This window comes from Oratosquilla oratoria, chromosome 10 (assembly GCF_046742065.1).
Source record: "Oratosquilla oratoria isolate Oo_2021 chromosome 10, ASM4674206v1, whole genome shotgun sequence".
NCBI classification, from domain to species: Eukaryota; Metazoa; Arthropoda; class Malacostraca; order Stomatopoda; family Squillidae; genus Oratosquilla; species Oratosquilla oratoria.
Window position 1 is genome coordinate 66,583,767 of NC_134786.1, and position 21,825 is coordinate 66,605,591.

Genomic DNA, 21,825 nt, shown 5'->3' on the forward strand with positions numbered 1-21,825 from the left:
TTGATTCTTTTATGGTATTGGATTGGGTTATATTTTCATCTAACTTATTACACAAGTGTACATCTCTGTGTGGAAAGTGTACACTGTGTGTGTGTGTGTTTGCGCGCGCGCGTGTGTGTGTGTGCTTAAAGTTATCAGAAATGCCACTTTTGTAGTTCTTTTCCAATTCTTGTGTATTTGCTCTTAGTTGTTTTGTTTTCTTTTGTCTTTGTTCTTCTTTCCTTGCCGCATCCATGCCTCATCTCTCTTTATAATACTCTTGGACAGACCAAATTTCATATTTATTAATATAGATTTATGACCGGGTGTATACACCTAGGTCTCATCCAACACTCGCCAACCGTCACATGTGCGGACGTTTGGGCCCAGGACATACAGTATACTGACTTTAAGAATTGGCCCAGGACATAAAACACCAATTCCTGAATTGGGTTCATGTCTTGGGCCCAAACGTCCATACAGGTGGCGATTGGCGAATGTTAAATTAAGGGTCCTAAAGTATTAGTAAGCATTAATTCTTCGACTATGACCATTTCCTATAACATTACCTGATTTATGTTTTTATTTACAGGCTTCCATGGATCTTCCTCCTGACAAGGCCAAGCTGCTCAAGCAATACGATGATGGCAAGAAGTGGGACATGATCTGTGATCAAGAACGGGTGTCAGCCAAAGACCCACCCTCCCTCTACCTCGGCAAGCTCAGGACGTATCTTGACCCAAAAGCTTCCCGCTCTAGTAGGGTAAGGAACTATATTTTCTTATAATTCATTCAGTTATGCAATACTAAATAAATATTCACTGTTATTAAAAGTATGACCAAGAATGTTGATGGTTCTCGTAGAGTTATCCTCTTTAGTTTGCTTTGTTTTTAATGCAGTCACTGTGCAGTCAGAGTGAATGACACTGTACCAATTAATTTTCATGCCTCAGTTCAATTCACATGTAACCCATTGAATACAGAGATGAAATTGTATATTCATTCTGGCCATCACCAGATGATTGTTAGGTGACAGAGAGAGAGAGAGAGAATCATCTTGCCGCCCATCATCATAACCCATGAACATTAGGAGGTGCTGTCCTGGCCCAGGATCTCTCAACCATTGTTGACTATTTCCTCCACTTTGTCACATAAGGAGAACTGACTACTCTCCTCCCACTGCTCTGAGCTGGTGTTGTAGTCAGTATTTATTATTTCAAATCCCACCGCTGCCACCACATGTTGTAGTCAACATTTATGACAGCACTGGTGACATAGAAACTGCCCCATACTAATACAACTCAGATAAAAGTTTCTTATTAAAGAGATCTTTGTAAGGGCCAAAAGACCATTGCCACTGTGGGACTGTGGGTTTCGAGTTTGGGAAATTTGGGTTAGTTTTTATTTTTTTTATTTTTTATTTTTTTTTATTATTCTTTTCTAATTAGAATGCGAATGTTTACAGAAACGGCGTATGGTTGGGGAATCAACGTCGACTCAGGTACTCCGTGATGTTGAAATTTCACTACGCACCAACCACATTGAGTAAGGAAATTTCTTTAATATTCGTACATAATTGTTTTCCATAATGTATCTCTTCCTTATACACACAATTTAGCAGTGGTGAACACACATGTTAATACATATACCAATGGCTGTTCCCCCGTACAAGGGAGGTATCCAAAAAACAAAATCATAAAATCCACTCCCACCCATTCCATCCCCACATATTCCACTCCCATTCACCCCCTTCCCTCCCTTTTATCTTGGCTCCTGGATGATGGGTCTCCCCTGCATCTCACCCACTGCCCTGGGTCAGAAGCAATGTAGCAAGACACAGCACATCCACACCAAGGCCACTTCATGTAATTGGCATGCCCCCCTCTTTGCCCCCTCATGCAGAAAAAGAGAAGACAGAGAAATCCCTTTGTGCTGTGTCAAAATATCAATTACACGTACTCCCTCACCCCCATCCCCCACTCACTCTTTTCCATGCATCACAGCATCATCCATACACAATGTTTATCCACTCACCCCTATCTTCTGTCTTCTCCCTTCCTTCCTCAACAGACATTCCCCTCTTTCCCAATGCCCCTTTTACCCTATCCATCCATTCTTATACTTGTCACATATGCTTGCTTTTATTGCAAAGGCATATTGACATTCAGGAGGTGCCAAGATAGGAGGGAGGGAGGAGGGTGGAGGGGAGTGGAATATATGGGAAATGAAATGGGTGGGAGTGATTTCTATGCCTTTTTCTTTTTTGCTACCCCCTGTGTAAGGGGGAAAAAGCCTTTTGTATATGTATATCTATGTATATTGACATCCCTTATAGGTGATCAAATTTGCAAGTCACTGGATGTGGAGACAAAGGTTCAAGGGCTTAGATTATTTTATATAACAATCAAAATCTGATGGTATAGGATTGCATGGGACTGGACTAACCTGCATGTTGCTTTATATTGTTATAATTTGGAAATGTTGAATTCATCTATCTTGGTAGTGTGGCCTTTATATTTTGAAAATGTAAATCTAATCTTGAGACAGCAAGGATTTCTACTAGAGAGAATGATTGGAATATCAGGCAGTGATGTGCTGTCCTAATTACATACATACATACATATACCAAAGGCATTATCCCCCTTACAAGGGAGGTAACCAAAAAACAAAGGCATAAAAACCACTCCTATCCATTCCATTCCCACATACTCCAAACACATCCACCTCCTTCCCTCCTTCTAATCTTGGCTTCTCCTGGATAACATCCTTATTACTTTGTAGAAAATATAGTTTAAGTGAATTATTACAAAGAAAATGTTATCTGATGTATCTATACCAAGGACCTCTGCCCCCTTACAAAGGCAGTAGCCAGCAAAACTACACAACCCACTTCCACATATGAAACAGTTTCCCTGTATCATAATTATGGTATTACAGATGGGTACGGGAATTCTTGAACGAGGAGAACTGTGGACTTGATGTGCTCGTAGACTACCTTACTTTTCGCCTCATGATGCTTAGGTAAGTATTTTGTATTTCATGCAGAATTACTATTTTTGTAACAGTTAAATCCCATTGGAATAAAGGTTGTCCCAGATCTGAATTCATTTATTAAACATTAAGTTGAAAAAAAAAAAAAAATTGAGTCGACGTTAAGGAGGAGGTGGGTTGTCATATGATAGAATGGTGGGGGTAAACCTGTTCAGCCTGTCAGGCCTTGTTCTCTCTCATACTCTCTTGTTATTCTTTCTTTCTCTCATTCTTTCTCTCTCTCTTCTGTCTCTCCCTCCCTGTCTCCCTGTCTCCCTCTCTCTCTTTGTCTCCCTCTCTTTCTTTCTCTCTTTCACTCTTTCTCTCCCTCTTTCACTCTCTCTCTCTTTCCCTCTCTCTTCCTCTTTCTCTCTCTCTTCCTCTTTCTCTCTCTCTCTCTCTCTCTCTCTCTCTCTCTCTCTCTCTCTCTCTCTCTCTCTCTCTCTCTCTCTCTCTCTCTCTCTCTCTCTCTCTCTCTCTCTCTCTCTCAACTGTTTGTCTCTTCCTGCCATTGCTGTTGCCTTGGTTCTCTCTTTCTGGAGACCCACAACCCATAATTGTTGTGATTTATGCTTGTTGTTTTGAAGGCATGAAGAGAGGCTACGGGAGAACCTAGAGGAAGAAGACGACTCTCGCAATGGTAGTGTAGGAAGGACGTCAAACACTCCAGAAATGGACACACCTCGTATGAAGAAAGCTAGCAGACATGTACAGAAATTGAACATGGGTGACACAAAAGATGACATTCACGTGTGCATCATGTGTCTTAGAGCCATCATGAACAACAAAGTAAGTGTATTTATATTTACTTTTTTTCAAGATTTGTTTCCCATAAGGATCAAGATAACATTTCTTTTACATTTTGTAAGATTAACAAGAGGAACCAACATGTGGTGGTTCTGGGGGATGGATTCTGGGGAGATTCATCCACTCTCCTGTAATTTTTATAGCCCGTCTTTAACCGCATCTTTCTCTGGAGATGCAGCCCCAATGGAGTGAAGCCCAAGATCTCTCTTTGCCAACTTTATCTATCTTCTATCTATCTATCTATATACCAAGGGTTTCTCTCCCCTTAAATGTACAAGGGAGCCAAGTCAAAGGCACACCCTTTCCCACTCACTCCACTCCCATTCACTACCCTTGTTTCCTTCTCATCTTAGCTCCTTGTAGATGTTTTCTGCCCACTGCTAGGGTCAGAAGCAATGCAGCAAGACACAGCATATCCACAGCAAGGCTGGTTCACTTAATCAGTGACCCCCCCCTCCCTGTCCCCTCATACAGAAAATAGGGAAGACAAAGAGAAAACTCTTTAGGCTGCCCTGCATCACACTATCATCAATACACAGACATTCTCCACTCACCCCTATCACTTGCCTTCTCACTTCCTTCCTCAACAGGCATTCCCCTCTTGCACAAAGCCCCTTTCACTCCATCTATTTTACTTCAATTTATTTCCACAATAGGAAAGCTGACAGTAATCAGCTGTTCCCCTCCTTTCCCTCCTACCAAATAGTTATATGGAAAGAGATCCACACTAATAAATGACAGTTGTCCAGTGTTTATTCTTGGAGAAATCTGTGGGATGACTTAAGAACCTATGTTGGCATCTGTAGGATCATGGTTTCTTTACATTGAAACTTAAGAACAACAACTATTATTCTTAGCTTTTCTCACTGTCGTCTCCATTGTAATTTTTTTAACCACACATTGTATAATGTGTACTTATCTTTTTTATATAGGATTATTTCATAGTTGTCAGTTGACAATTGTATCGACTTAATTTTGTAATACATAAGCACTGAAAGTGTACCATTGTTTGGAATAATTTCATGTGATGAAAATGAAGATGCATACTATTCTTCTGTGACTGATATTTATGAATTCCTTTCTCTTTCAGTATGGCTTTAACCTTGTATTTGAACATAGGGAGGCGATCAACTGTATTGCACTTAGTCTCACACATAGGAGCCTCAGGTTAGTTCAGTCATTGACACATTTCTCTTCCTAAGTAATGCGACCTTCATTTCTCTATTCAATACATAATGAATGAAAATAGAGTCTACTATCTTATGATCTTAGTAATTGTAATAAAATAGTGGTATATTGCAGAAAAAATATGGTGTCTTGTAGTTCATGTGGTAGGTCATCCTCAGTGCTCCACAAAAAATTATTCCATTATGTACAAGATCGTTCATTGTAATGCATTGGTAATGAAACTAATTGTACAAAATCTTCTGGTTAACAGGACAAAGGCGCTGGTACTGGAGCTTCTGGCAGCCATTTGTCTAGTAAAAGGTGGCCATGACATTATTCTCAATGCCTTCAACAACTTTAAAGAAATTTGTAATGAAACACGGCGATTTGAAACACTTATGACCTATTTCTACAACTATGAGTGTTTTCACATTGAGTTTATGGTAAGCATTTCTGTTGTTTTAAACATTGTGATTTTTTGTTATAGGTTTTGTTTTGTTATGCAAATCAACAGCCTTTTTTGCATCTGAAGGGTGTCTTGGTAACGAGTAGAATAACAGCCAGAATGAAAATATAACTGCCACCAGAAATGAAAAGGGTTAAATGGGTAAAATCCCTTTGCTGCTGAATGGGTGCTACAGAATTGAATGGAATAGTGATAGCAACAAGAATGAAGGGATAAGTCTTATGTGGTATAGTATGGTATAGGATAAATTATATCATTACAGTACTTTGTATGGTTTCATAAGGACTATCTGGAGTAGTGATCTTCAGTCAATATTTGAAGGACATTACTGTGGACCAAAGTTACAGTAATCTTTTATGTTTGGAGGCACCAAACACCTTATCCTACATTGCCCTACTCCATCTTTGTCCAGACAGCAACACAATATCTTTTCTTTGGGTGACTTGTGAGCCAACCAGGTGGCTGTTACTGGTTTCCTGGGAGCCCATTCAACTACTGCTCTCCTCTCTCCACCTTGGAGATGAAGGAGTTCCTTCTTTACCATCACTTTGTCTAGGTCAGAGGCAATGTACCAAAGCACATCACATACATTTAAACAAAATATTTTTCTATGTACATAAATGCCTCAGTCTCCCTTATATATGGCATCTTCCTTTCTCCAAAATCTGTCTTAAGAGTGATGTTATTGTTTCCAGGTTGCGTGCATGCAGTTCATCAATATTGTGGTACACAGTGTGGAGGATATGAACTTCAGAGTACATCTCCAATATGAATTCACACAACTCAACTTAGACGAGCATCTTGAAAAGTTACGGCATCATGAGAGTGAAGAGCTGCAGGTACAAGATTTTATACCTCATTCCTTTCGTTGAGAAGTATTGAAAAAAAAAAAATTGAACTATGATTTTGTACAATTTTTACCTGTAGGTACAAGATTGTTATTTAGTTATTTAGTTTATTTTTTTTTTTTTTTTTTTTTTTTTTGGTAAGCCCCATTGAAAATGTAAATTCAGAAAGTCATCCATAGTGTTCTAATGCATTCCTTATTAAATGAATTACAGGTGCAGATATCTGCGTATCTAGACAATGTGTTTGACGTAGCAGCGTTGATGGAAGATAGTGAGACTAAGACTGCTGCCCTTGAACGTGTGGCAGAGCTGGAAGATGAACTTGCTCATGTAAGTACACCTTTTGATTCTTATGGTAGTAAAACAGAATGTATTTCATATAATATTTATTAGTTTTGATTGTTAATTTCAGGGAAAAAATGAGTGAATAAAGACTAGCAAAATAAATGTGGAAAGCAAAGATGGGTAGAGTAAACTTGAGGGGAAGCCTGAGAATGGGATGGATAGATAGAGTGAAGGGAGCCTTAGGTACAAGGGGAATGTCTCTTGAACAGGGAAGAGAGAAGTCAAGAGATAGGTGTGAGTTGAGAGAGGTTGTGAATTGATGAAAAGTTGATGTGGCCTGAGGGGATTTCTTCATGTTTCTTCAGTAAATTCTTGAGTTGATGAGGGGTGAGGGTCACTATGTAATGAAACTATGGGATTAAACCAGCTTTAGCATTTGGGCCCTGTTATAGAATTGCTGTGTCTTGCTACATTACTTCTGAACCAAGCAATGGGCAGGGGGACAGGAATGACTTTTCATCCACAAGGAGCTAAGATAAAAGAGACAACAAATGGGTTTTGGATTGATTTATGATTGGTGTAGGGTTGGTATATGCCTTGACTAGGCCACCCCTTCATAAGGGAGAAGAGCCCTTTGATATATGTGTTTAGTTTATAAAATGTATGTGATAAATGGATTCATAGATAGTTTTTTAATACATTCTGTTACACAGATTTGATGACTACCAATTATATGGACATGTTTGTGCCATTGAATATTTTTATTACTTCATTGGAGTTGAGAAGTATTTGATATATATTTACTCACACAACAGACTTTGGAGAGAATGTCTGAGATGGAAGCAGAAGCACTCGCAAAATTAGTTGATTTGGAAGGAGAACTGGCTGAGGTACAGCGTCAGAAAGAATACTTAGAAGCTGAACATGCGCAGGTAAGCATCAGTTTTATTTCATGCAATTAATTGATACACACACTTTACCTCACTGACCACACAGATTGATCTTTCTAAAATTTCTTCATTCATACTTGTCCCTTTTCACTCTATAAAATGGAGCTATACATGCACTTCTCCAGGCTACTGGTATTCCTCCCTTAGACACACATTAAACAATCACACCAGCCATTCTACAATAACTACTCCATAGTTTGTCAGACATACTATGTGACAGCCTATAAATGCAAACTCTTTACTTCAGGTATCAGAAGAAGTATCAACCCTAAGGAAAGCAGCTTCCCAAAAGGATGAAGAATCACGACAACGACAGTCAGTCCTTGAACACAAGATTCAGGAACTTGAAACTCTGGCCAAGACCTTGCCAAGAAATATGTCAGGTGAGTGTGGTGACAGGATGGCTAATTGTTCAGGTTATCACACAGCTACACAATATATACAACAGGACATCATTTCCGTAGTTTTAGTTATGTAGTTTTCATGGAAAAATTGACTTTGGAGTATGTGGAGCAAAATAGCAATATGAATCTTTTCATATTGTATGAAGAAAAACTTTTATACCCTATTTTTCTAGCAGCAGGTGATCGGCCAGATGGAAACTCTATGGTGACTCCACCTCCTCCGCCACCACCACCACCACCACCTCCTCCTCCACCACCAGGTGGCCCAAGAGTGTCAGGTTCCTCAATTGGACCTCCACCACCTCCTCCACCACCTGGTGCACCTGCACCACCTCGCATGCCACTGGGAGGACTCACAAGTTCTCCCAAGCCACCACCTCCAGCTCCTGGAATGATGGCTTCCCCACAGGATGCAATGACTATTAAGAAAAAAGTTAACACGAAACATAAGCTACCCACACTCAATTGGATTGCCCTTAAACCCAACCAGGTAAAGTGTGGGAAGACAATACTTGATCATTGATGCCATTTGTCATCTTTGTAGAGTGTTAATATCTAGGTAGGAGCAGTATAGGTTTGGGAAGGGAATAGGGTGCATAGATCAAAGTCTTATAGTAAGATATACAATTTTTTTTTTTTTTTTTTTTTTTTTTTTTTTTTTAATGGTAAGGATGTTTGGGCTTTTATGGATATGGAAAAGGGGTACAACTTTGTTTACAGAGCCGTTATTGGATAAGAGGAAATCTGTTGAGGGGTCAAAAGTTTGTATATAATTAATGGAGCTTGTGTGAGGATGGGGAGTAGAGAGAATACATTATACTACACAGCCCAATTCTCACTTTCCAAACAGCAACACAAAATCTTTTCAATGAATAATTTATGGGCTGAACTGGTGTCCATGGCCAGTTTCGTTGGGGATACAGGTGTCTTGCAAGAGAGAAGTGGGGCAATAGATACTCGTGTTTATATCATTGTTGCTATTTTCACACACACACTTCTTTTTTCATTTCATACATTTAATTAATTATCTCTCATGTTCACAGGTGCGAGGAACCGTTTTCAATGAGCTTGATGATGAAAAATTATTTAATACTATTGATTTTGTGGACTTTGAAGAACATTTCAAGATTGGAAGTGGGGGTAGCCTCTTGCAAAATGGAGATGTATCAGAGGTAGATGCCCTCCATGGATTTGGTAGTAAACGCTTTAAGAAACCTGAACACACATCTCTAATGGAGCATACTCGGCTTCGTAATATTGGTAAGTACTTTTAACAATACGTGCTTATTGGGAATGCCAAAACATGAGAATGGTTATGAGTGGATGAAGAGATGGGATGGCCTGCAAAAGGAGAAGGCATATTTTCACTTCGCCACCCCTCTTACAGTGGGGGAAGGACATTGGTATATGCGCACCACTTGTCTAAAGGATATGAAGAAATACAGTTTTCCATATACAGTAGATGTATAAGTACTTGGAATATCTTAGAAGGACAAATAACTCAAGCTTGAACAATATATGAATTCAAATCTAGATAAGACAATTAGAATTCAGGGATATAGATTAAGTTGGAACTATACATGCATTTGAGGCTAGGTGTGATTAATTGGAGAGTAGGAGATGAGACCCAATGAATGTTGCTCCTATCATGTATACTACAATTAGGTTAATACATATCTGTATACATACAGTGGCCGCAAAAACTTTGGGCGCGTAACAAATGTAAACACTTGTGACATTTAAATAATCATTTAAAGACCTATAAATGGCTTATTACATACCTTATTTACCAAGCGATTTTCCTTTAAGCTTTATGACCTTCTCCAAACGTGCCGGGATGCATCTTGCCAGGTTTTGTACGTGTTGAGGAATAATATTATCCCAAATATCCTGTATTTCTGTTTTTAGCTTAGCTGTTTTTTAATTATATGCCATACGTGCTCAATGGGATTTAGGTCTGGAGAATTTCCAGGCCATTTTTTGAAGTAATCAACACCACAGTCTTCTAACCATTGGGTAACAGACCGAGCTGTGTGAGCAGGAGCTCCGTCCTGCATAAACCAACTAGCATTGCACTTTTCAAAACTTTCAGGCAGGTTATCACACAATAACTCGAAATAAGTGTGCTGATTTACACTCTCATTTTGTGCAAGAAACACTAAATTGCCAACTCCACCAAATGCAAAGCATCCCCACACCATAACACTGCAGCATGTTTCACCACTTTAGCTGTATAGCGAGGGTCATTAGGGTCAGACCCCCTGGGGCGCCTCACACGCTTGACCTGCAGCCCGACGATACCACAAACGTTGACTCATCACTCCACAATACTCGTTCCCAGTCTTCTAAGGACCAGTCCTTATATTTCTTGCAAAATGCTATGCGATCACGTATGTTTTTTGCACTTAGGAGGGGAAGAACTTTAGCACAGCAACTACGGTATTGTAAATCTTTGGCTAAATGATCAGAAATACATCTTACAGACACATCATGCAGCAGTGCAGGGTTATTTTCTTTCAGTTTTCGAGCTGTGAGCGTTGGATCTTTATCTAACTGCCTCCTAATAACCGTAGAAGTACGATTTGATATCTTCCTTGGCCGACCAGAGCGATGCTTTGGAGTAGGAATGATGTTACTTCCTCCGTATCGAAATTTCTTGGTCTACTTTTGCACTTGATGCACTCCAATTCCCACACGAGTAGCAATATCTTTACACTTATAACCCTCCTTATAGAGAGTTATGATTGTAACAACTGTGTCTCTTCCCAGCTCTTTACCACTTCCCATTACGGAGATATCAAGGCACAAAAACATAGACCACCGCAAAAAAAAGACTACTCCCCATGAGAGATGTTTAGAAACTGACTCCAACGCTAACATTGAAAAATAACGAAAAGTTTGGGCGGAAAAGTTGTATTTTTCGCATGTTTTGAGTTTAGCTGAAAGTTGGGGAGCCTATAATTTTGTGCCCAAGCTTTTCGCGGCCACTGTACATCTAGCAAAAGGTCTTTTCCCCAGAATAAGGAGGTTGGCCAAATCTGTATACCAAGGGCTTTTTCCCCCTTACCAGGGAGATAGCCAAAGTCAAATGGTATATACCCACCCCCACCCACTCCATTTCATCCCCACCCATTCCATTCCCATCCACCACCCTTTCCTCCTTTCATCTTAGCTCCTCATGGATGATGGGTCATCCCCATATCCTGTCAACTGCCTTGGGTCAGGAGCAATGCAACAATACACAGCACATCCACAGCAAGGCCACTTCACTTAATCAGCAAACCCCCCCCCTTCCATTCCCTCATGCAAAAAAATAGCAGATGGGGAGAAATCCCTTTAGGCTGCATCAAAATATAATTTATACATAACCACTCCCTTCTTTGCATCATATATACACAGCCATTCTCCACTCACCCCTATCTCCTGCCTTCTCCCTTCCCTATTCAACAGACATCCCCCACCTTCTCAATGTCCCTTTCACCCCATCCATCCATTTCATCCTTGGTTGCCCCCTCATGTTCACTCCATCCACCTCTGCCTTCCATACCTCTTTTACTAATATTTTTTCACTCATTCTTTTCATGTGTCCAAACCATCCCAATATTCTTTCATCAACCCTGTCTACCATCTCCTTTTCCACCCCCACTCTTCTTCTCCTCACTTTCTTGTTTCTCACTCTATCCAATGTAGATGAGTAGTTCTATCTACATTATTGGGAGAGACAAAGTCTGAATGTTGGAAAAGCAAAGGCTGGGCAGTGTCTTTTCTTTACTGATTCCAGTATTCTTTCTGGTTTCTACATACAATGCAACCTCCCAATTAACCTCGGGGGGTTTGCCAGATTTTATGTACAGTGGTGCCCTATGATGATCGATACATAAATAGAAAAGGGTTCGTCGCTTAGGGTTTGAGTGACAATGGTGGCACTGGACAGTTGCACTTTTCTCATTGTAGTCATGTAGTGCATCAGGGCATTTTCCCGAAATGCTGGTGAGCTTCTATTGTTGTCGGGAAAGCTTGAGGTCCAATCTGAGCATGTGTCCTGGGTGTTGGCTGGAAAGTCCAGTCCTTGGGGTCATTAGGGACAATAGAATGTCCCTTGCTTGAGATCTGGAGGACAATGGATGGTCTCTGGAGAGTTGGTTGGAAGACATTGGAGAGATGTTTGAGTACTTCTTGCTCCATGTGAGCTTGTGCACATGTGTCACTGGACATTGAAAGGGTAGATAACACCAACTTAGCAACCCAAACATACTTCTCAAACATTTAATCTCAAACTTTAAACTTTTCTTCTCTGCCTATTTGGTTGGCTAAATACAGGTAGAATACTAAGTGTGTAAGTTTTCATCATTAATTAATTTCTTATCTAATTTTTCAGCCATATCTCGTCGTAAGTTGAGTCTAAGTGTTGACATTGTGATGCGGACTGTCAACTCTTTGGATTTAAAAACCCTTTCATTGGAGTATGTTGAGCTTCTACAGAGAATGGTACCAACAGAGGCTGAGGTTTGTTGAATTTACGTCTGCTGTGTATTAGTTTATGACTTAAAATTGGGGGAAATGAAGATCCTGATTCTGAATAAATATTTCTTTTACTATCATGAGGTGAAAATTTTTAGAATTAACTTTTTGTATTTCCTCTTTTAGGTAAAGGCTTATCGTGAGTATGAACGGGAGAGAAAATCCGTGAGTCAGTTGACAGAAGAAGATCAGTATTTGTTACATCTCTGCAAAGTGGATCGTCTTGCAACGAAATTAAGCATTATGAGCTTCATGGCTAACTTCTTTGACAATCTACATCTAATTATGCCCCAGATTCATGCCATCATCACAGCTTCTCGTTCAGTTCGTAGCAGCACCAAAATGAAAAGACTTCTGGAAATTATCCTCGCCTTTGGTATGTATTGTCAGTGCTCGATTTTTTCTTTTTTACTTGTTTTCCCCATATGTTGAAGTGAGGCAGAGAACATGGATGGATAGGGCAGAGCAAAGAGTACCAAGATGGGAAAAAGAAAGACTAGGAAAAAAACAAAACAAAAAAAACCACTCTATCCATCTTTGTAAGCCCCACTATACTTCTTAAACACCTCATTTCAAACATATGTTTTTAAGTCTGCTCCATACAGTCTTGTGAGCACAATAACTCTTCAGTCAAGTCTTCTCTTTGCATTCATCCCCAGTGGGCAATTTTTCATGACACTTTCCTTCACCAGTCTCAGCTACATGTAACCCCAAGTACATAAAGCTCTCCACTTCCTGCAGCTCATCACCTTATTTTTGTCCACATTTACTTTTAGCTTCCTCCTCTCATATACTCCCCCAAACTAACTATTTCAGTCTATCCTCATCTACAGGTGAAGTGTTATCCACAAATAACAACTAGTTCACCTCTCACCTCCCTCTACTTTCACTTACATGTACCCTTGTGTTTACCATAATGTCTCTCTTTCAACACTGTTATGTGTCTTTTCCAAATCGATTAAAGCTCAAAAGACATCCTTACTCTTTGCCAAAAACTTGTCACATATCAGTCATGATAGGACAATTTTATCTCCACAATCTTTTCTTTTTCTAAATCCTTAGTACTTTTCCCCTCCTATTCTTCTCAGTTAACATCCTCCCATACTTGTCCTACTAACTTTCCTTATGTAGCTACAATATTTATATATTTTTCCCCTTTTCCCATGTATAGTAGAACTATACATGCACTCCTTTTGGTATATGTATGTAGACAATTTTATTAAGGGTTAACATTTTGTTCTTTATTCATACCCACAGGTAATTATATGAATAGCAGTAGACGAGGACCAGCATATGGCTTTAAGTTGTCTAGTCTAGATTCCTTGTGTGACACAAAGTCTGCAGACAAGAAGATCTGCCTCTTGCATTACATCCAAGACACCATCCGTAACAAGTTCCTTGAACTCAATAACTTTGACTCGGAGTTGCGCTTTGTAGAAAAGGCAGCACAAGGTGGGTATATCTTGATATTTATTTTAAGTAACAGATTGTAGTAATTGACCTCTTCAGTAGGTGGTGGGTTTTCTTCACCTGAGTAAACTTACCAAGGAACAATTGGGAAAAATATAAAGGACAGTCACTGTAGAAATATTGGAATTTTTTTTATTTTATGAGTGAGGAGCTCTTTACATGTGACCATTGAGTAGAGGGAGGAGGAGGGGGAAGTAGTTATTAGTTGTATGGCTATTATCAGTAAGCTTTAATCATAGATTTGATGGCAGATAAATTTTGTGAAGTGTTAACTATTTGTTACTTATATCGCTCATTCATTTCATCAATGACATAACTCAAAAATTGAAGATTTTGAGTTATTTATACCACTGAATTTGCCATTTTCTATATTTATTTGTGGTAAGAACGCCATAACTCTAGTAGCAAAACTGGCCGCTAGATGTCGCTCAAGGCAATAATGTCATAATTCCAAATTTATTTTTCAAATAGGCACAAAGCATGTTTAAAATAAATGTATTTTTTAATATGAGATGTCATATACTACATTTAATCATGAAATAAAAATTCATTGTTAAATACCTTGTTTAAAAGTTCCATGGGAGACTGTATTACATAATTAAAAGTTTATTTTGCTTCTCCTGAAAAGTAGCATTTTTTGAGTTATGTCAGTGTTGAAATGAATGAGCGATATTATGAAAGGGAGTATGAATGTTGAAGTTTAATGGAGCTTTAATTTCAGCAATATGTAAAATATTATTGTTCTATGATATTTCAGTATCTTTAGAGAATATTATGACCGATGTCAGTGAAATAGAGAAAGGAATGGAGCTAACACGGAAGGAGTATGAGCGCAGTCGTGAGATGAGAAGTCCAGAGGGCCAGTCAGCAGCCATTGTATTAAGGGATTTCCTTTCCAATTCAGAAGACAAATTAAAAAAGGTATTTAAAACCCAATGTATATAATTTTTTTTGTCAGATTATACAGTAGAACCTAAGTTTTTGATCATCTTACAAGTCAAACAAATTTGTTTTCAGCTGAAAATTTTGAGATTTTTTGTTGTTTTTGTAGTCAACCAAGATATTGGTTCTCGACCATCCCACACAGAGAAAAATGGAAAATGGGTCGGCATTTAAAGTTTTGTGGGGAAATATTACCCTGATAAAGCTGTATCCAGCAGATCAGTAAATTGTTTCAGTTCTTGACCAAATTGGTTCTGCAACAGTTTTTCAGAAGGGTCTGTGGTTGAGAGCTAAGGCTCTAATGCAGTGGTTCCCAAACTGGTGTGCCGCGGTCATATTAATGTCATCCATTTTTGTTCATTATAGCAGCATCAATGTAAAGATGAGTATTTTCATATTATCCAGAGACAAAATTTTGTTACACTGATGCTGAATTAACAAAATACTGACCAACTAGAATTTAGATTTTCTAATAAGGGTGCCGGGGACTTCTGAAAGGGTTGGCAAGGGTGCATCAAGCCAGAAAAGGTTGGGAACCACTGCTCTAATGTATAGGTTGAACAAATACATTTATTAATTTAAACCTTTGATTGATCTTAATTGTATGAAAAATTCAGGTTTTTTTGCTTCTTGTTCATGCATTTTCATTCACCTTTTATGTTTAATTCATATCCTTTACTGTGATATATTTCAGTGAGATGAGAGATAAGGTGTGCATTTGTTTTAGCCCCCTGAAAACTCTTTGTTCATAAGTTTGAATTTTAAACGTTATCCATAGACGTAGATGTAGACTCACATTTATACTCAAATGCATATCTTTGACAAGCATTTTCCCATTACAAATTTTCATTTAAACCCTTTCACATGAGAATTTTGTAACACTTTCATGAAGAAAGATTTTGTATGTTGCAGCTGAAGGTGGATAGCAAGACAGCACAGGACACATTTGCATGTGTTTTGGAATATTATGGAGAGAGTCGGCGAAGTATGGCACCTAACACCTTCTTTGCAATCTTTGCCCGCTTCATCAAGGCTTATAAGGTATGTTGATAAATCTTGACATTTATGTATCTTGAAACTTTAGTAGAAAATATTTTGATGCAAAGATCATGCCATAGGAATTGTCTAGTACATGTTTCTCTTAGGGTAGCCCAAGAATGAATAATACATACATACATATACCAAGGGCTTTTTCCCCCCTTACAAGGGAGGTAGCCAAAGTCAAAAGGCATAATTCCACTCTCACCCATTCCACTCCCATTCACCACCCCTCCCTTCCTCCCTCTCATCTTTGCTACTCCTGGATGATGGGTCATCCTTGCATCTCGCTCATCACCCTGGTTGAATAATACAGGAGGAAATTCTTAAGTTTTACCTAGTTGTATTTACCTAGTTGTAATATACGGGAGGGGAGCTATGCTCGTGGTGACCCGTCTTTGTATCTCTCCGCATCAAGTTTTATCTTAAAATCTTGTATAGTGTTAGCACATACCGTTTTGTTGTCTAATTTCTAATTTGTTCCATGTATTTATCGCTCTGTGTGGGAAACTGTTCCTTTTCAAGTTTTTTCTATAACTATCCTTTTTCAAGTTTTTTCCGTGTCCTCTTGTTTTACCGTTGTCCCACATTAATAGGTCGTTCCTGTCTAAAACTTCCATTCCTTTCATTATTCTGTAGATAGTTAGCAAATCTCCTCTTTCTCTTCTTTGTTCCAGAGTTGGTAGGTTCAATTTGGATAGTCTTTGCTCATATGTTAGTTCGGCGAGTGTCGGTGCTAGTTTTGTTGTCGCTCTTTGTATATGACTTGTATATGACTTGAAATGATTTCTGAAGTGATTCCCATTGTTAGCATTAAATATTTCACAGCATGCAGCATTTGTACCAGACTTTATGCTTACCAATGAAATGCTTTATCCTTGGATTTGTTTTTGACAGCATGCAGAGCAGGAGAATGACCAGCGACGGCGGTTAGAGGCAGCAGCAGCCAAGGCAGCACAGCAGAATGCAACACAAAACAGCCAAGAAGTGGTCAAGCACAATAAAATCAACCAAAGAAAACAACAAGTAAGTCTTCATCTTTGTTATGATTGTGTGAGTAGAATTTAAGGTAGCTTTTATACTTGAAAACTAGAATAGTTGGTTTACATTTTGGATTTAAGGAAAATGGTTAAAGTTGGTATAAAACACATTAAAGATAGGTTTCTTTACCATTCTGTTTCTCCAAAACCTTTTCTCATAGAATTTCCATCTGCCACATGCGTTGATCTACATTCGTTCATTCTCATTCATTTCTCATTTACAGATTTAGCTTTCCACAATTCTCCATCCTCTTTCCTGACTATATTCACTTCCCCCTTTCTGTCTCTATGTCCATCTGTTTATTTGTTTGCCTGTCTTCCCCCTTTAGTTCTTTCTATCCACATCTGCCTTCCACACTTTTTTTTTCTAGTCAGGATTTTCCTCACCCATTCTTTCCATAAACCACCATGATAGTATTCTTTGATCAATCCTATCTTCCAACCCCACTCTGCCTCTCCTCCACATTTTTCAGTCTATCCATTCTCATAACCCATACCTGTTATGGGTGTAGTCACCCCTTCATACAGTCTTCTCTTTATGTTCATCCTAAAATACTTGTTTTTCACAACACTTTTCCACCATTCCCCCAAGACATTTACGTGCATCCCTCACTCTGAATTTGAATAGTATTTAATTATCAGCACAACTTATCATTTCATATTCTTTCCATTAATAACTCTTTTACCATTGCTCTGACTCCATCTCTTTAGCATGATATTGTCTCCAAAGACAGAGGCACTGATGATGAAATACAATACAACTTTATTTCAGCAAACCATTACTAAGTATGGAAAGCAGTATGGGACCTATTGTTTCCCAGATAAAGGTTGTTATATAATTTGTATTGACTTTTGCATCTTTTGAAAATGGCAGTAATTGTGGGACAACACCATAGGTACTCAGCTGCCACCTAAAACATGCAAAAATAACTTGTTAGACTAGAGCATTTGGTTAATGCAAAACAGGATGATTATATTCAAACCCTCACTGGAAATTACTTAACAAATTGGGAGAACACAAGTACACAACAACCACTGAAAATATACTGAACTCAGTGGATTAGAACATTGGTTTATGCAAAACAAGATGATTATTCAAACCCCTTAAATCCTCAACCTCCAACCATTACCCCTTAACTCTGATGCTCCTCACCCTAACTTAGTGTCAACACTGAACAAAATCACTCAACATTCTCCTATGATTGAAGATTAATCTCTACTCAGAAAATAATGCTGATCACTTTTAACAACAATTACCCCTTGGTTCTGTTGCTCTCCTTAAATTTTTATTTTACCACTTCTGTGACTCCATTGGTGTGATATTGTCTCCAAGGATAAAAGTTCTGTTTATTGCCTGAAAAGAACCATAAGAATATAAGAATGAAGGAGACTGCAAGAGACCATAAGGCCTACACTAGGCAGTTCCATGTCCATTACCACCTGTCATCCCCATCCATAAAATTGTATTACTGTTTCTTAAAACAACTGATAGTTTCAGCATTCACTACATGGTTACTAAGTCTATTCCATTTGTTGACCACCCTATTAGTAAACCAATTCTTGCCAACTTCCTTCTTAAATCTAAATTTGTCTCGTTGAAATCCATCACTGCAAGTCCTTCCCTAAACAAACAGCATTCACCTCAAAATAAAGAATACCACAACTCTGGGTCTTAAAGTACACACATGACTTTCACACATTACACGATGAACATCACATTAAATGAGTGAGAAGTGAAAGTTTCTTCCAACTGACATAAATTATGTTAAGATGCTCAACTGCAGCAACACTTACCAGATTAATCCTTTTGCTATGGTGGGGTTTTTTCCTAGCTGAATAAAATTGCCTGGCAGAAGCTAGAACAGAAATTAGTGATAATATTCAACAGAAAGATAAATTGAGTTAAGTTCAAGATTGGATGAAATCTTTTGATGAATAAAATTTCCTGGTGGCAGCTAGAATAAATTCTAAAATTATGAAATGTACTGAAAGGATTAAAGGTCAACAAGAAAGGTAAAGTAAAGATCGTCTGGATTTCTGTTGCTTCATTTTTTTTTTTCCCTCATGTTGGAGGTTCAACCTCATACTAAACTGACCCTTAGTTCTCCAAAGCAGTACAAAACAAAAGCATATTAGTACACATACATACATACATATACCAAGGCTTTTTCCCCCTTCCAAGGGAGGTAGCCAAAAAGGGTAAGGCATAAAAACACTCCCACCCATTTCATCCCTAAATACACTCCACACCCCTCCCACCCTCCCTCTCATCTGAGCACCTCCTGGATGACGGGTCATCCCTGCACCCTGCCCACCGCCCTGGGTCAGAAGCAGTGTCGCAAGACACAGCACATCCACAGCAAGGCCGCTTCATTTAATCAGCGACCCCCCCTCTCCGTCCCCCCTTGCATATAAGGAGAGGACGGGGAGAAATCCCTTCGGGCTGCGTCAAAATTTACTCACACACACTACCCCACCCCCCACCCCCGCCCATTCCTCCTCATGCAATCACAACATCATCCACATACAACCATTCTCCACTCACCTCTGTCTTCCGTCCTCTCCCTTCCTTCCTCAACAGACATTCCCCTCTTCCCCAAAGCCCCCTTCACCCCATCCATCCACCTCATCCTAGGACGTCCCCTCATGTTCACTCCCTCCACATCTGCCTTCCACACCTCTTTTACTAGTCTTTCTTCACTCATTCTTTCCATGTGTCCAAACCATCCCAATATTCTTTCATCAACCCTATCTCCCAAATCCTTTTTCACCCCTGTTCTCCTCCTCACCTCCTCATTTCTCACTCTATCCAGCCTAGTAACCCCCACCATACTTCTCAGACACCTCATCTCAAACACATTCAAACTCCTTCTCTCTTCTTCTCTTATGTTCCACGTTTCTGCCCCATACAGTGCTGTTGGCACAATCACTCCTTCATACAGTCTCCTCTTTGCATCCATTCCCAAATGTCTATTCCTCATTACACTCTTTAATCCACCAAGGCATTTACTCGCTTCTCTCAATCTACATTCTACCTCCACCTTCACTCCACCTTTTCCTGCTACACTTGCACCCAAGTATCTAAAACTATCCACTTCTTCCAGTCGCTCTCCCTTAATGTTCACTTCCAGTCTACTGCCACTTTCACCCCTTGTACATCTCATCACCTTACTTTTACCCACATTTATCTTTAGCTTTCTTCTATCACATACTCTCCCAAACTCTGCCACCAGCTTCCTCAATCCCTCCTCTGACCCTGCCACAAGCGCAGTGTCGTCCGCAAACAACAGCTGGCTCACCTCCCACTTTTCTCCATTTTCTTTAACCATCTCCAATCCCTGACCCACTACCCTAGCATTCACCTCTCGCACCACCCCATCCATGTATAAGCTGAACAGCCAGGGCAACATAACGCATCCTTGACGAAATCCCACCTTTACTTCAAACCACTCACTCTCTCCATTTCTAATCCTGACACAAGCTCTACTACTCTCATAAAAACTCTTGACAGCTCCCAAAAGCTTTCCTCCTATCCCATAAATCTGCATAACCTCCCACAGTGCCTTTCTGTCTACCCTATCATAAGCCTTTTCCAGATCCATAAAAGCCCAAAAAACATCCTTCCCCTTTCCTATAGCTTTCTCACATATCTGTCTTACCACAAAGATCTGATCTACACAACCTCTACCTGTCCTAAATCCACACTATTCCTCACCAATTACTCCTTCTGTTCCTCTCCTAATCCTCTCAATTAAGATCCTCCCATAAGCCTTCCCTACTACACTTAACAGGCTAATCCCTCTGAAACTACTACATTCACACTTTAGTACACAAAATGTAAAAAAATAGTGCAAAATTGGGCTATCTACCCCGTAGTCAGCCACATTCCCTTTGACATAAATCCAGAAGAAAAGAAATATTTCTGAGGGACTCGTGTCACACTCAAGCAAAAAATTCAAATTCACCCCAGACACCACATGAGATATTGACATGACACAAAGAATATAGAATACATCTTCCTTCCTTTCCCCACATACTTTAAAGGTAATACAACACAGATTATAATATATCATTGCTGCAAATTATCTGGAATTGATCATCATGGTCAACTTCTTGGCAATTCTGGGAGCCCCGCAGTTGATTCAGTAGGAATGTGTATGTATGCCTGTATGTATGTATGCATGCATGCAAGAATATATGTATTTGTACTGTTAACTAAATATTGGTTGAACTCTCATCAGCAGGTGTCAATATAACTAGAATGTGGAGCTCAAATACAGAAAAGACTATGGATATTGGAACAAGTTTTCTCAGGAGTTTATGGAATATATCATACATACTGTAGTGAAAGATTAGCAGTGAGTTATCTTTAGTGCTTTTAGTTGCAAGTAGTGTACTGTAGAATTGTGTATGAAACTAGGTACTTGGTATGTATTCAAAATTTGGTAGTTTGTATATAGAATATCATAATTTTTACTCCTGTTGGATCTCTTTGACTGAAAGAGGAGGAAAATAATTAAAATTTATGTAAAAGAATGACTGCAAAGATTGGAGTGAACAGTGAAAATGTGATGAGATCCAAGAGTTCTTTCATGGAATCATTCAACTCTCTCACTCATCCCAAACTACAAGGTCTTCTTTGTCAGTTTTATCTGTTCCCTTTAATGTCATGAACATAACTAACAGGTCACCTTGTACTCTCTTCTGGTGCTTTAAATTTTTTTCCCTTACATTTTATCTGCAAGACGAGGAACTAATTTGGTGTCTGGTTCTGTAGGAATGTAAAGTGGGTTATTGGGGATGTTATAGATGTTTGAATAGAAAATTTCTGGAGTTGTATTTGTATGGCTGTGTTTATATGATGTGATGTGAGAGGGA

General features: G+C 39.1%; 1 protein-coding gene across 4 annotated transcripts in view; it reads left to right on the forward strand.

Moving 5' to 3' along the window:
- Frl (formin-like protein) overlaps positions 1 to 21,825 on the forward strand; it is a 173,343-nt gene that overhangs the window by 145,218 nt on the left and 6,300 nt on the right. For 3 of the 4 annotated variants that reach the window (XM_076192024.1, XM_076192026.1, XM_076192027.1), the window contains exons 2-19: positions 572 to 742; positions 1,445 to 1,524; positions 2,917 to 3,000; positions 3,597 to 3,798; positions 4,907 to 4,983; positions 5,255 to 5,426; positions 6,145 to 6,288; positions 6,511 to 6,627; positions 7,398 to 7,514; positions 7,780 to 7,915; positions 8,110 to 8,426; positions 8,980 to 9,196; positions 12,315 to 12,442; positions 12,584 to 12,833; positions 13,715 to 13,909; positions 14,685 to 14,848; positions 15,782 to 15,910; positions 16,805 to 16,933. In XM_076192024.1, coding sequence (XP_076048139.1) covers positions 572 to 742; positions 1,445 to 1,524; positions 2,917 to 3,000; positions 3,597 to 3,798; positions 4,907 to 4,983; positions 5,255 to 5,426; positions 6,145 to 6,288; positions 6,511 to 6,627; positions 7,398 to 7,514; positions 7,780 to 7,915; positions 8,110 to 8,426; positions 8,980 to 9,196; positions 12,315 to 12,442; positions 12,584 to 12,833; positions 13,715 to 13,909; positions 14,685 to 14,848; positions 15,782 to 15,910; positions 16,805 to 16,933 — 2,829 coding nt within the window. The remainder of the gene's footprint in view (positions 1 to 571; positions 743 to 1,444; positions 1,525 to 2,916; positions 3,001 to 3,596; positions 3,799 to 4,906; positions 4,984 to 5,254; positions 5,427 to 6,144; positions 6,289 to 6,510; positions 6,628 to 7,397; positions 7,515 to 7,779; positions 7,916 to 8,109; positions 8,427 to 8,979; positions 9,197 to 12,314; positions 12,443 to 12,583; positions 12,834 to 13,714; positions 13,910 to 14,684; positions 14,849 to 15,781; positions 15,911 to 16,804; positions 16,934 to 21,825) is intronic. The other variant, XM_076192025.1, reaches the window with a different exon arrangement.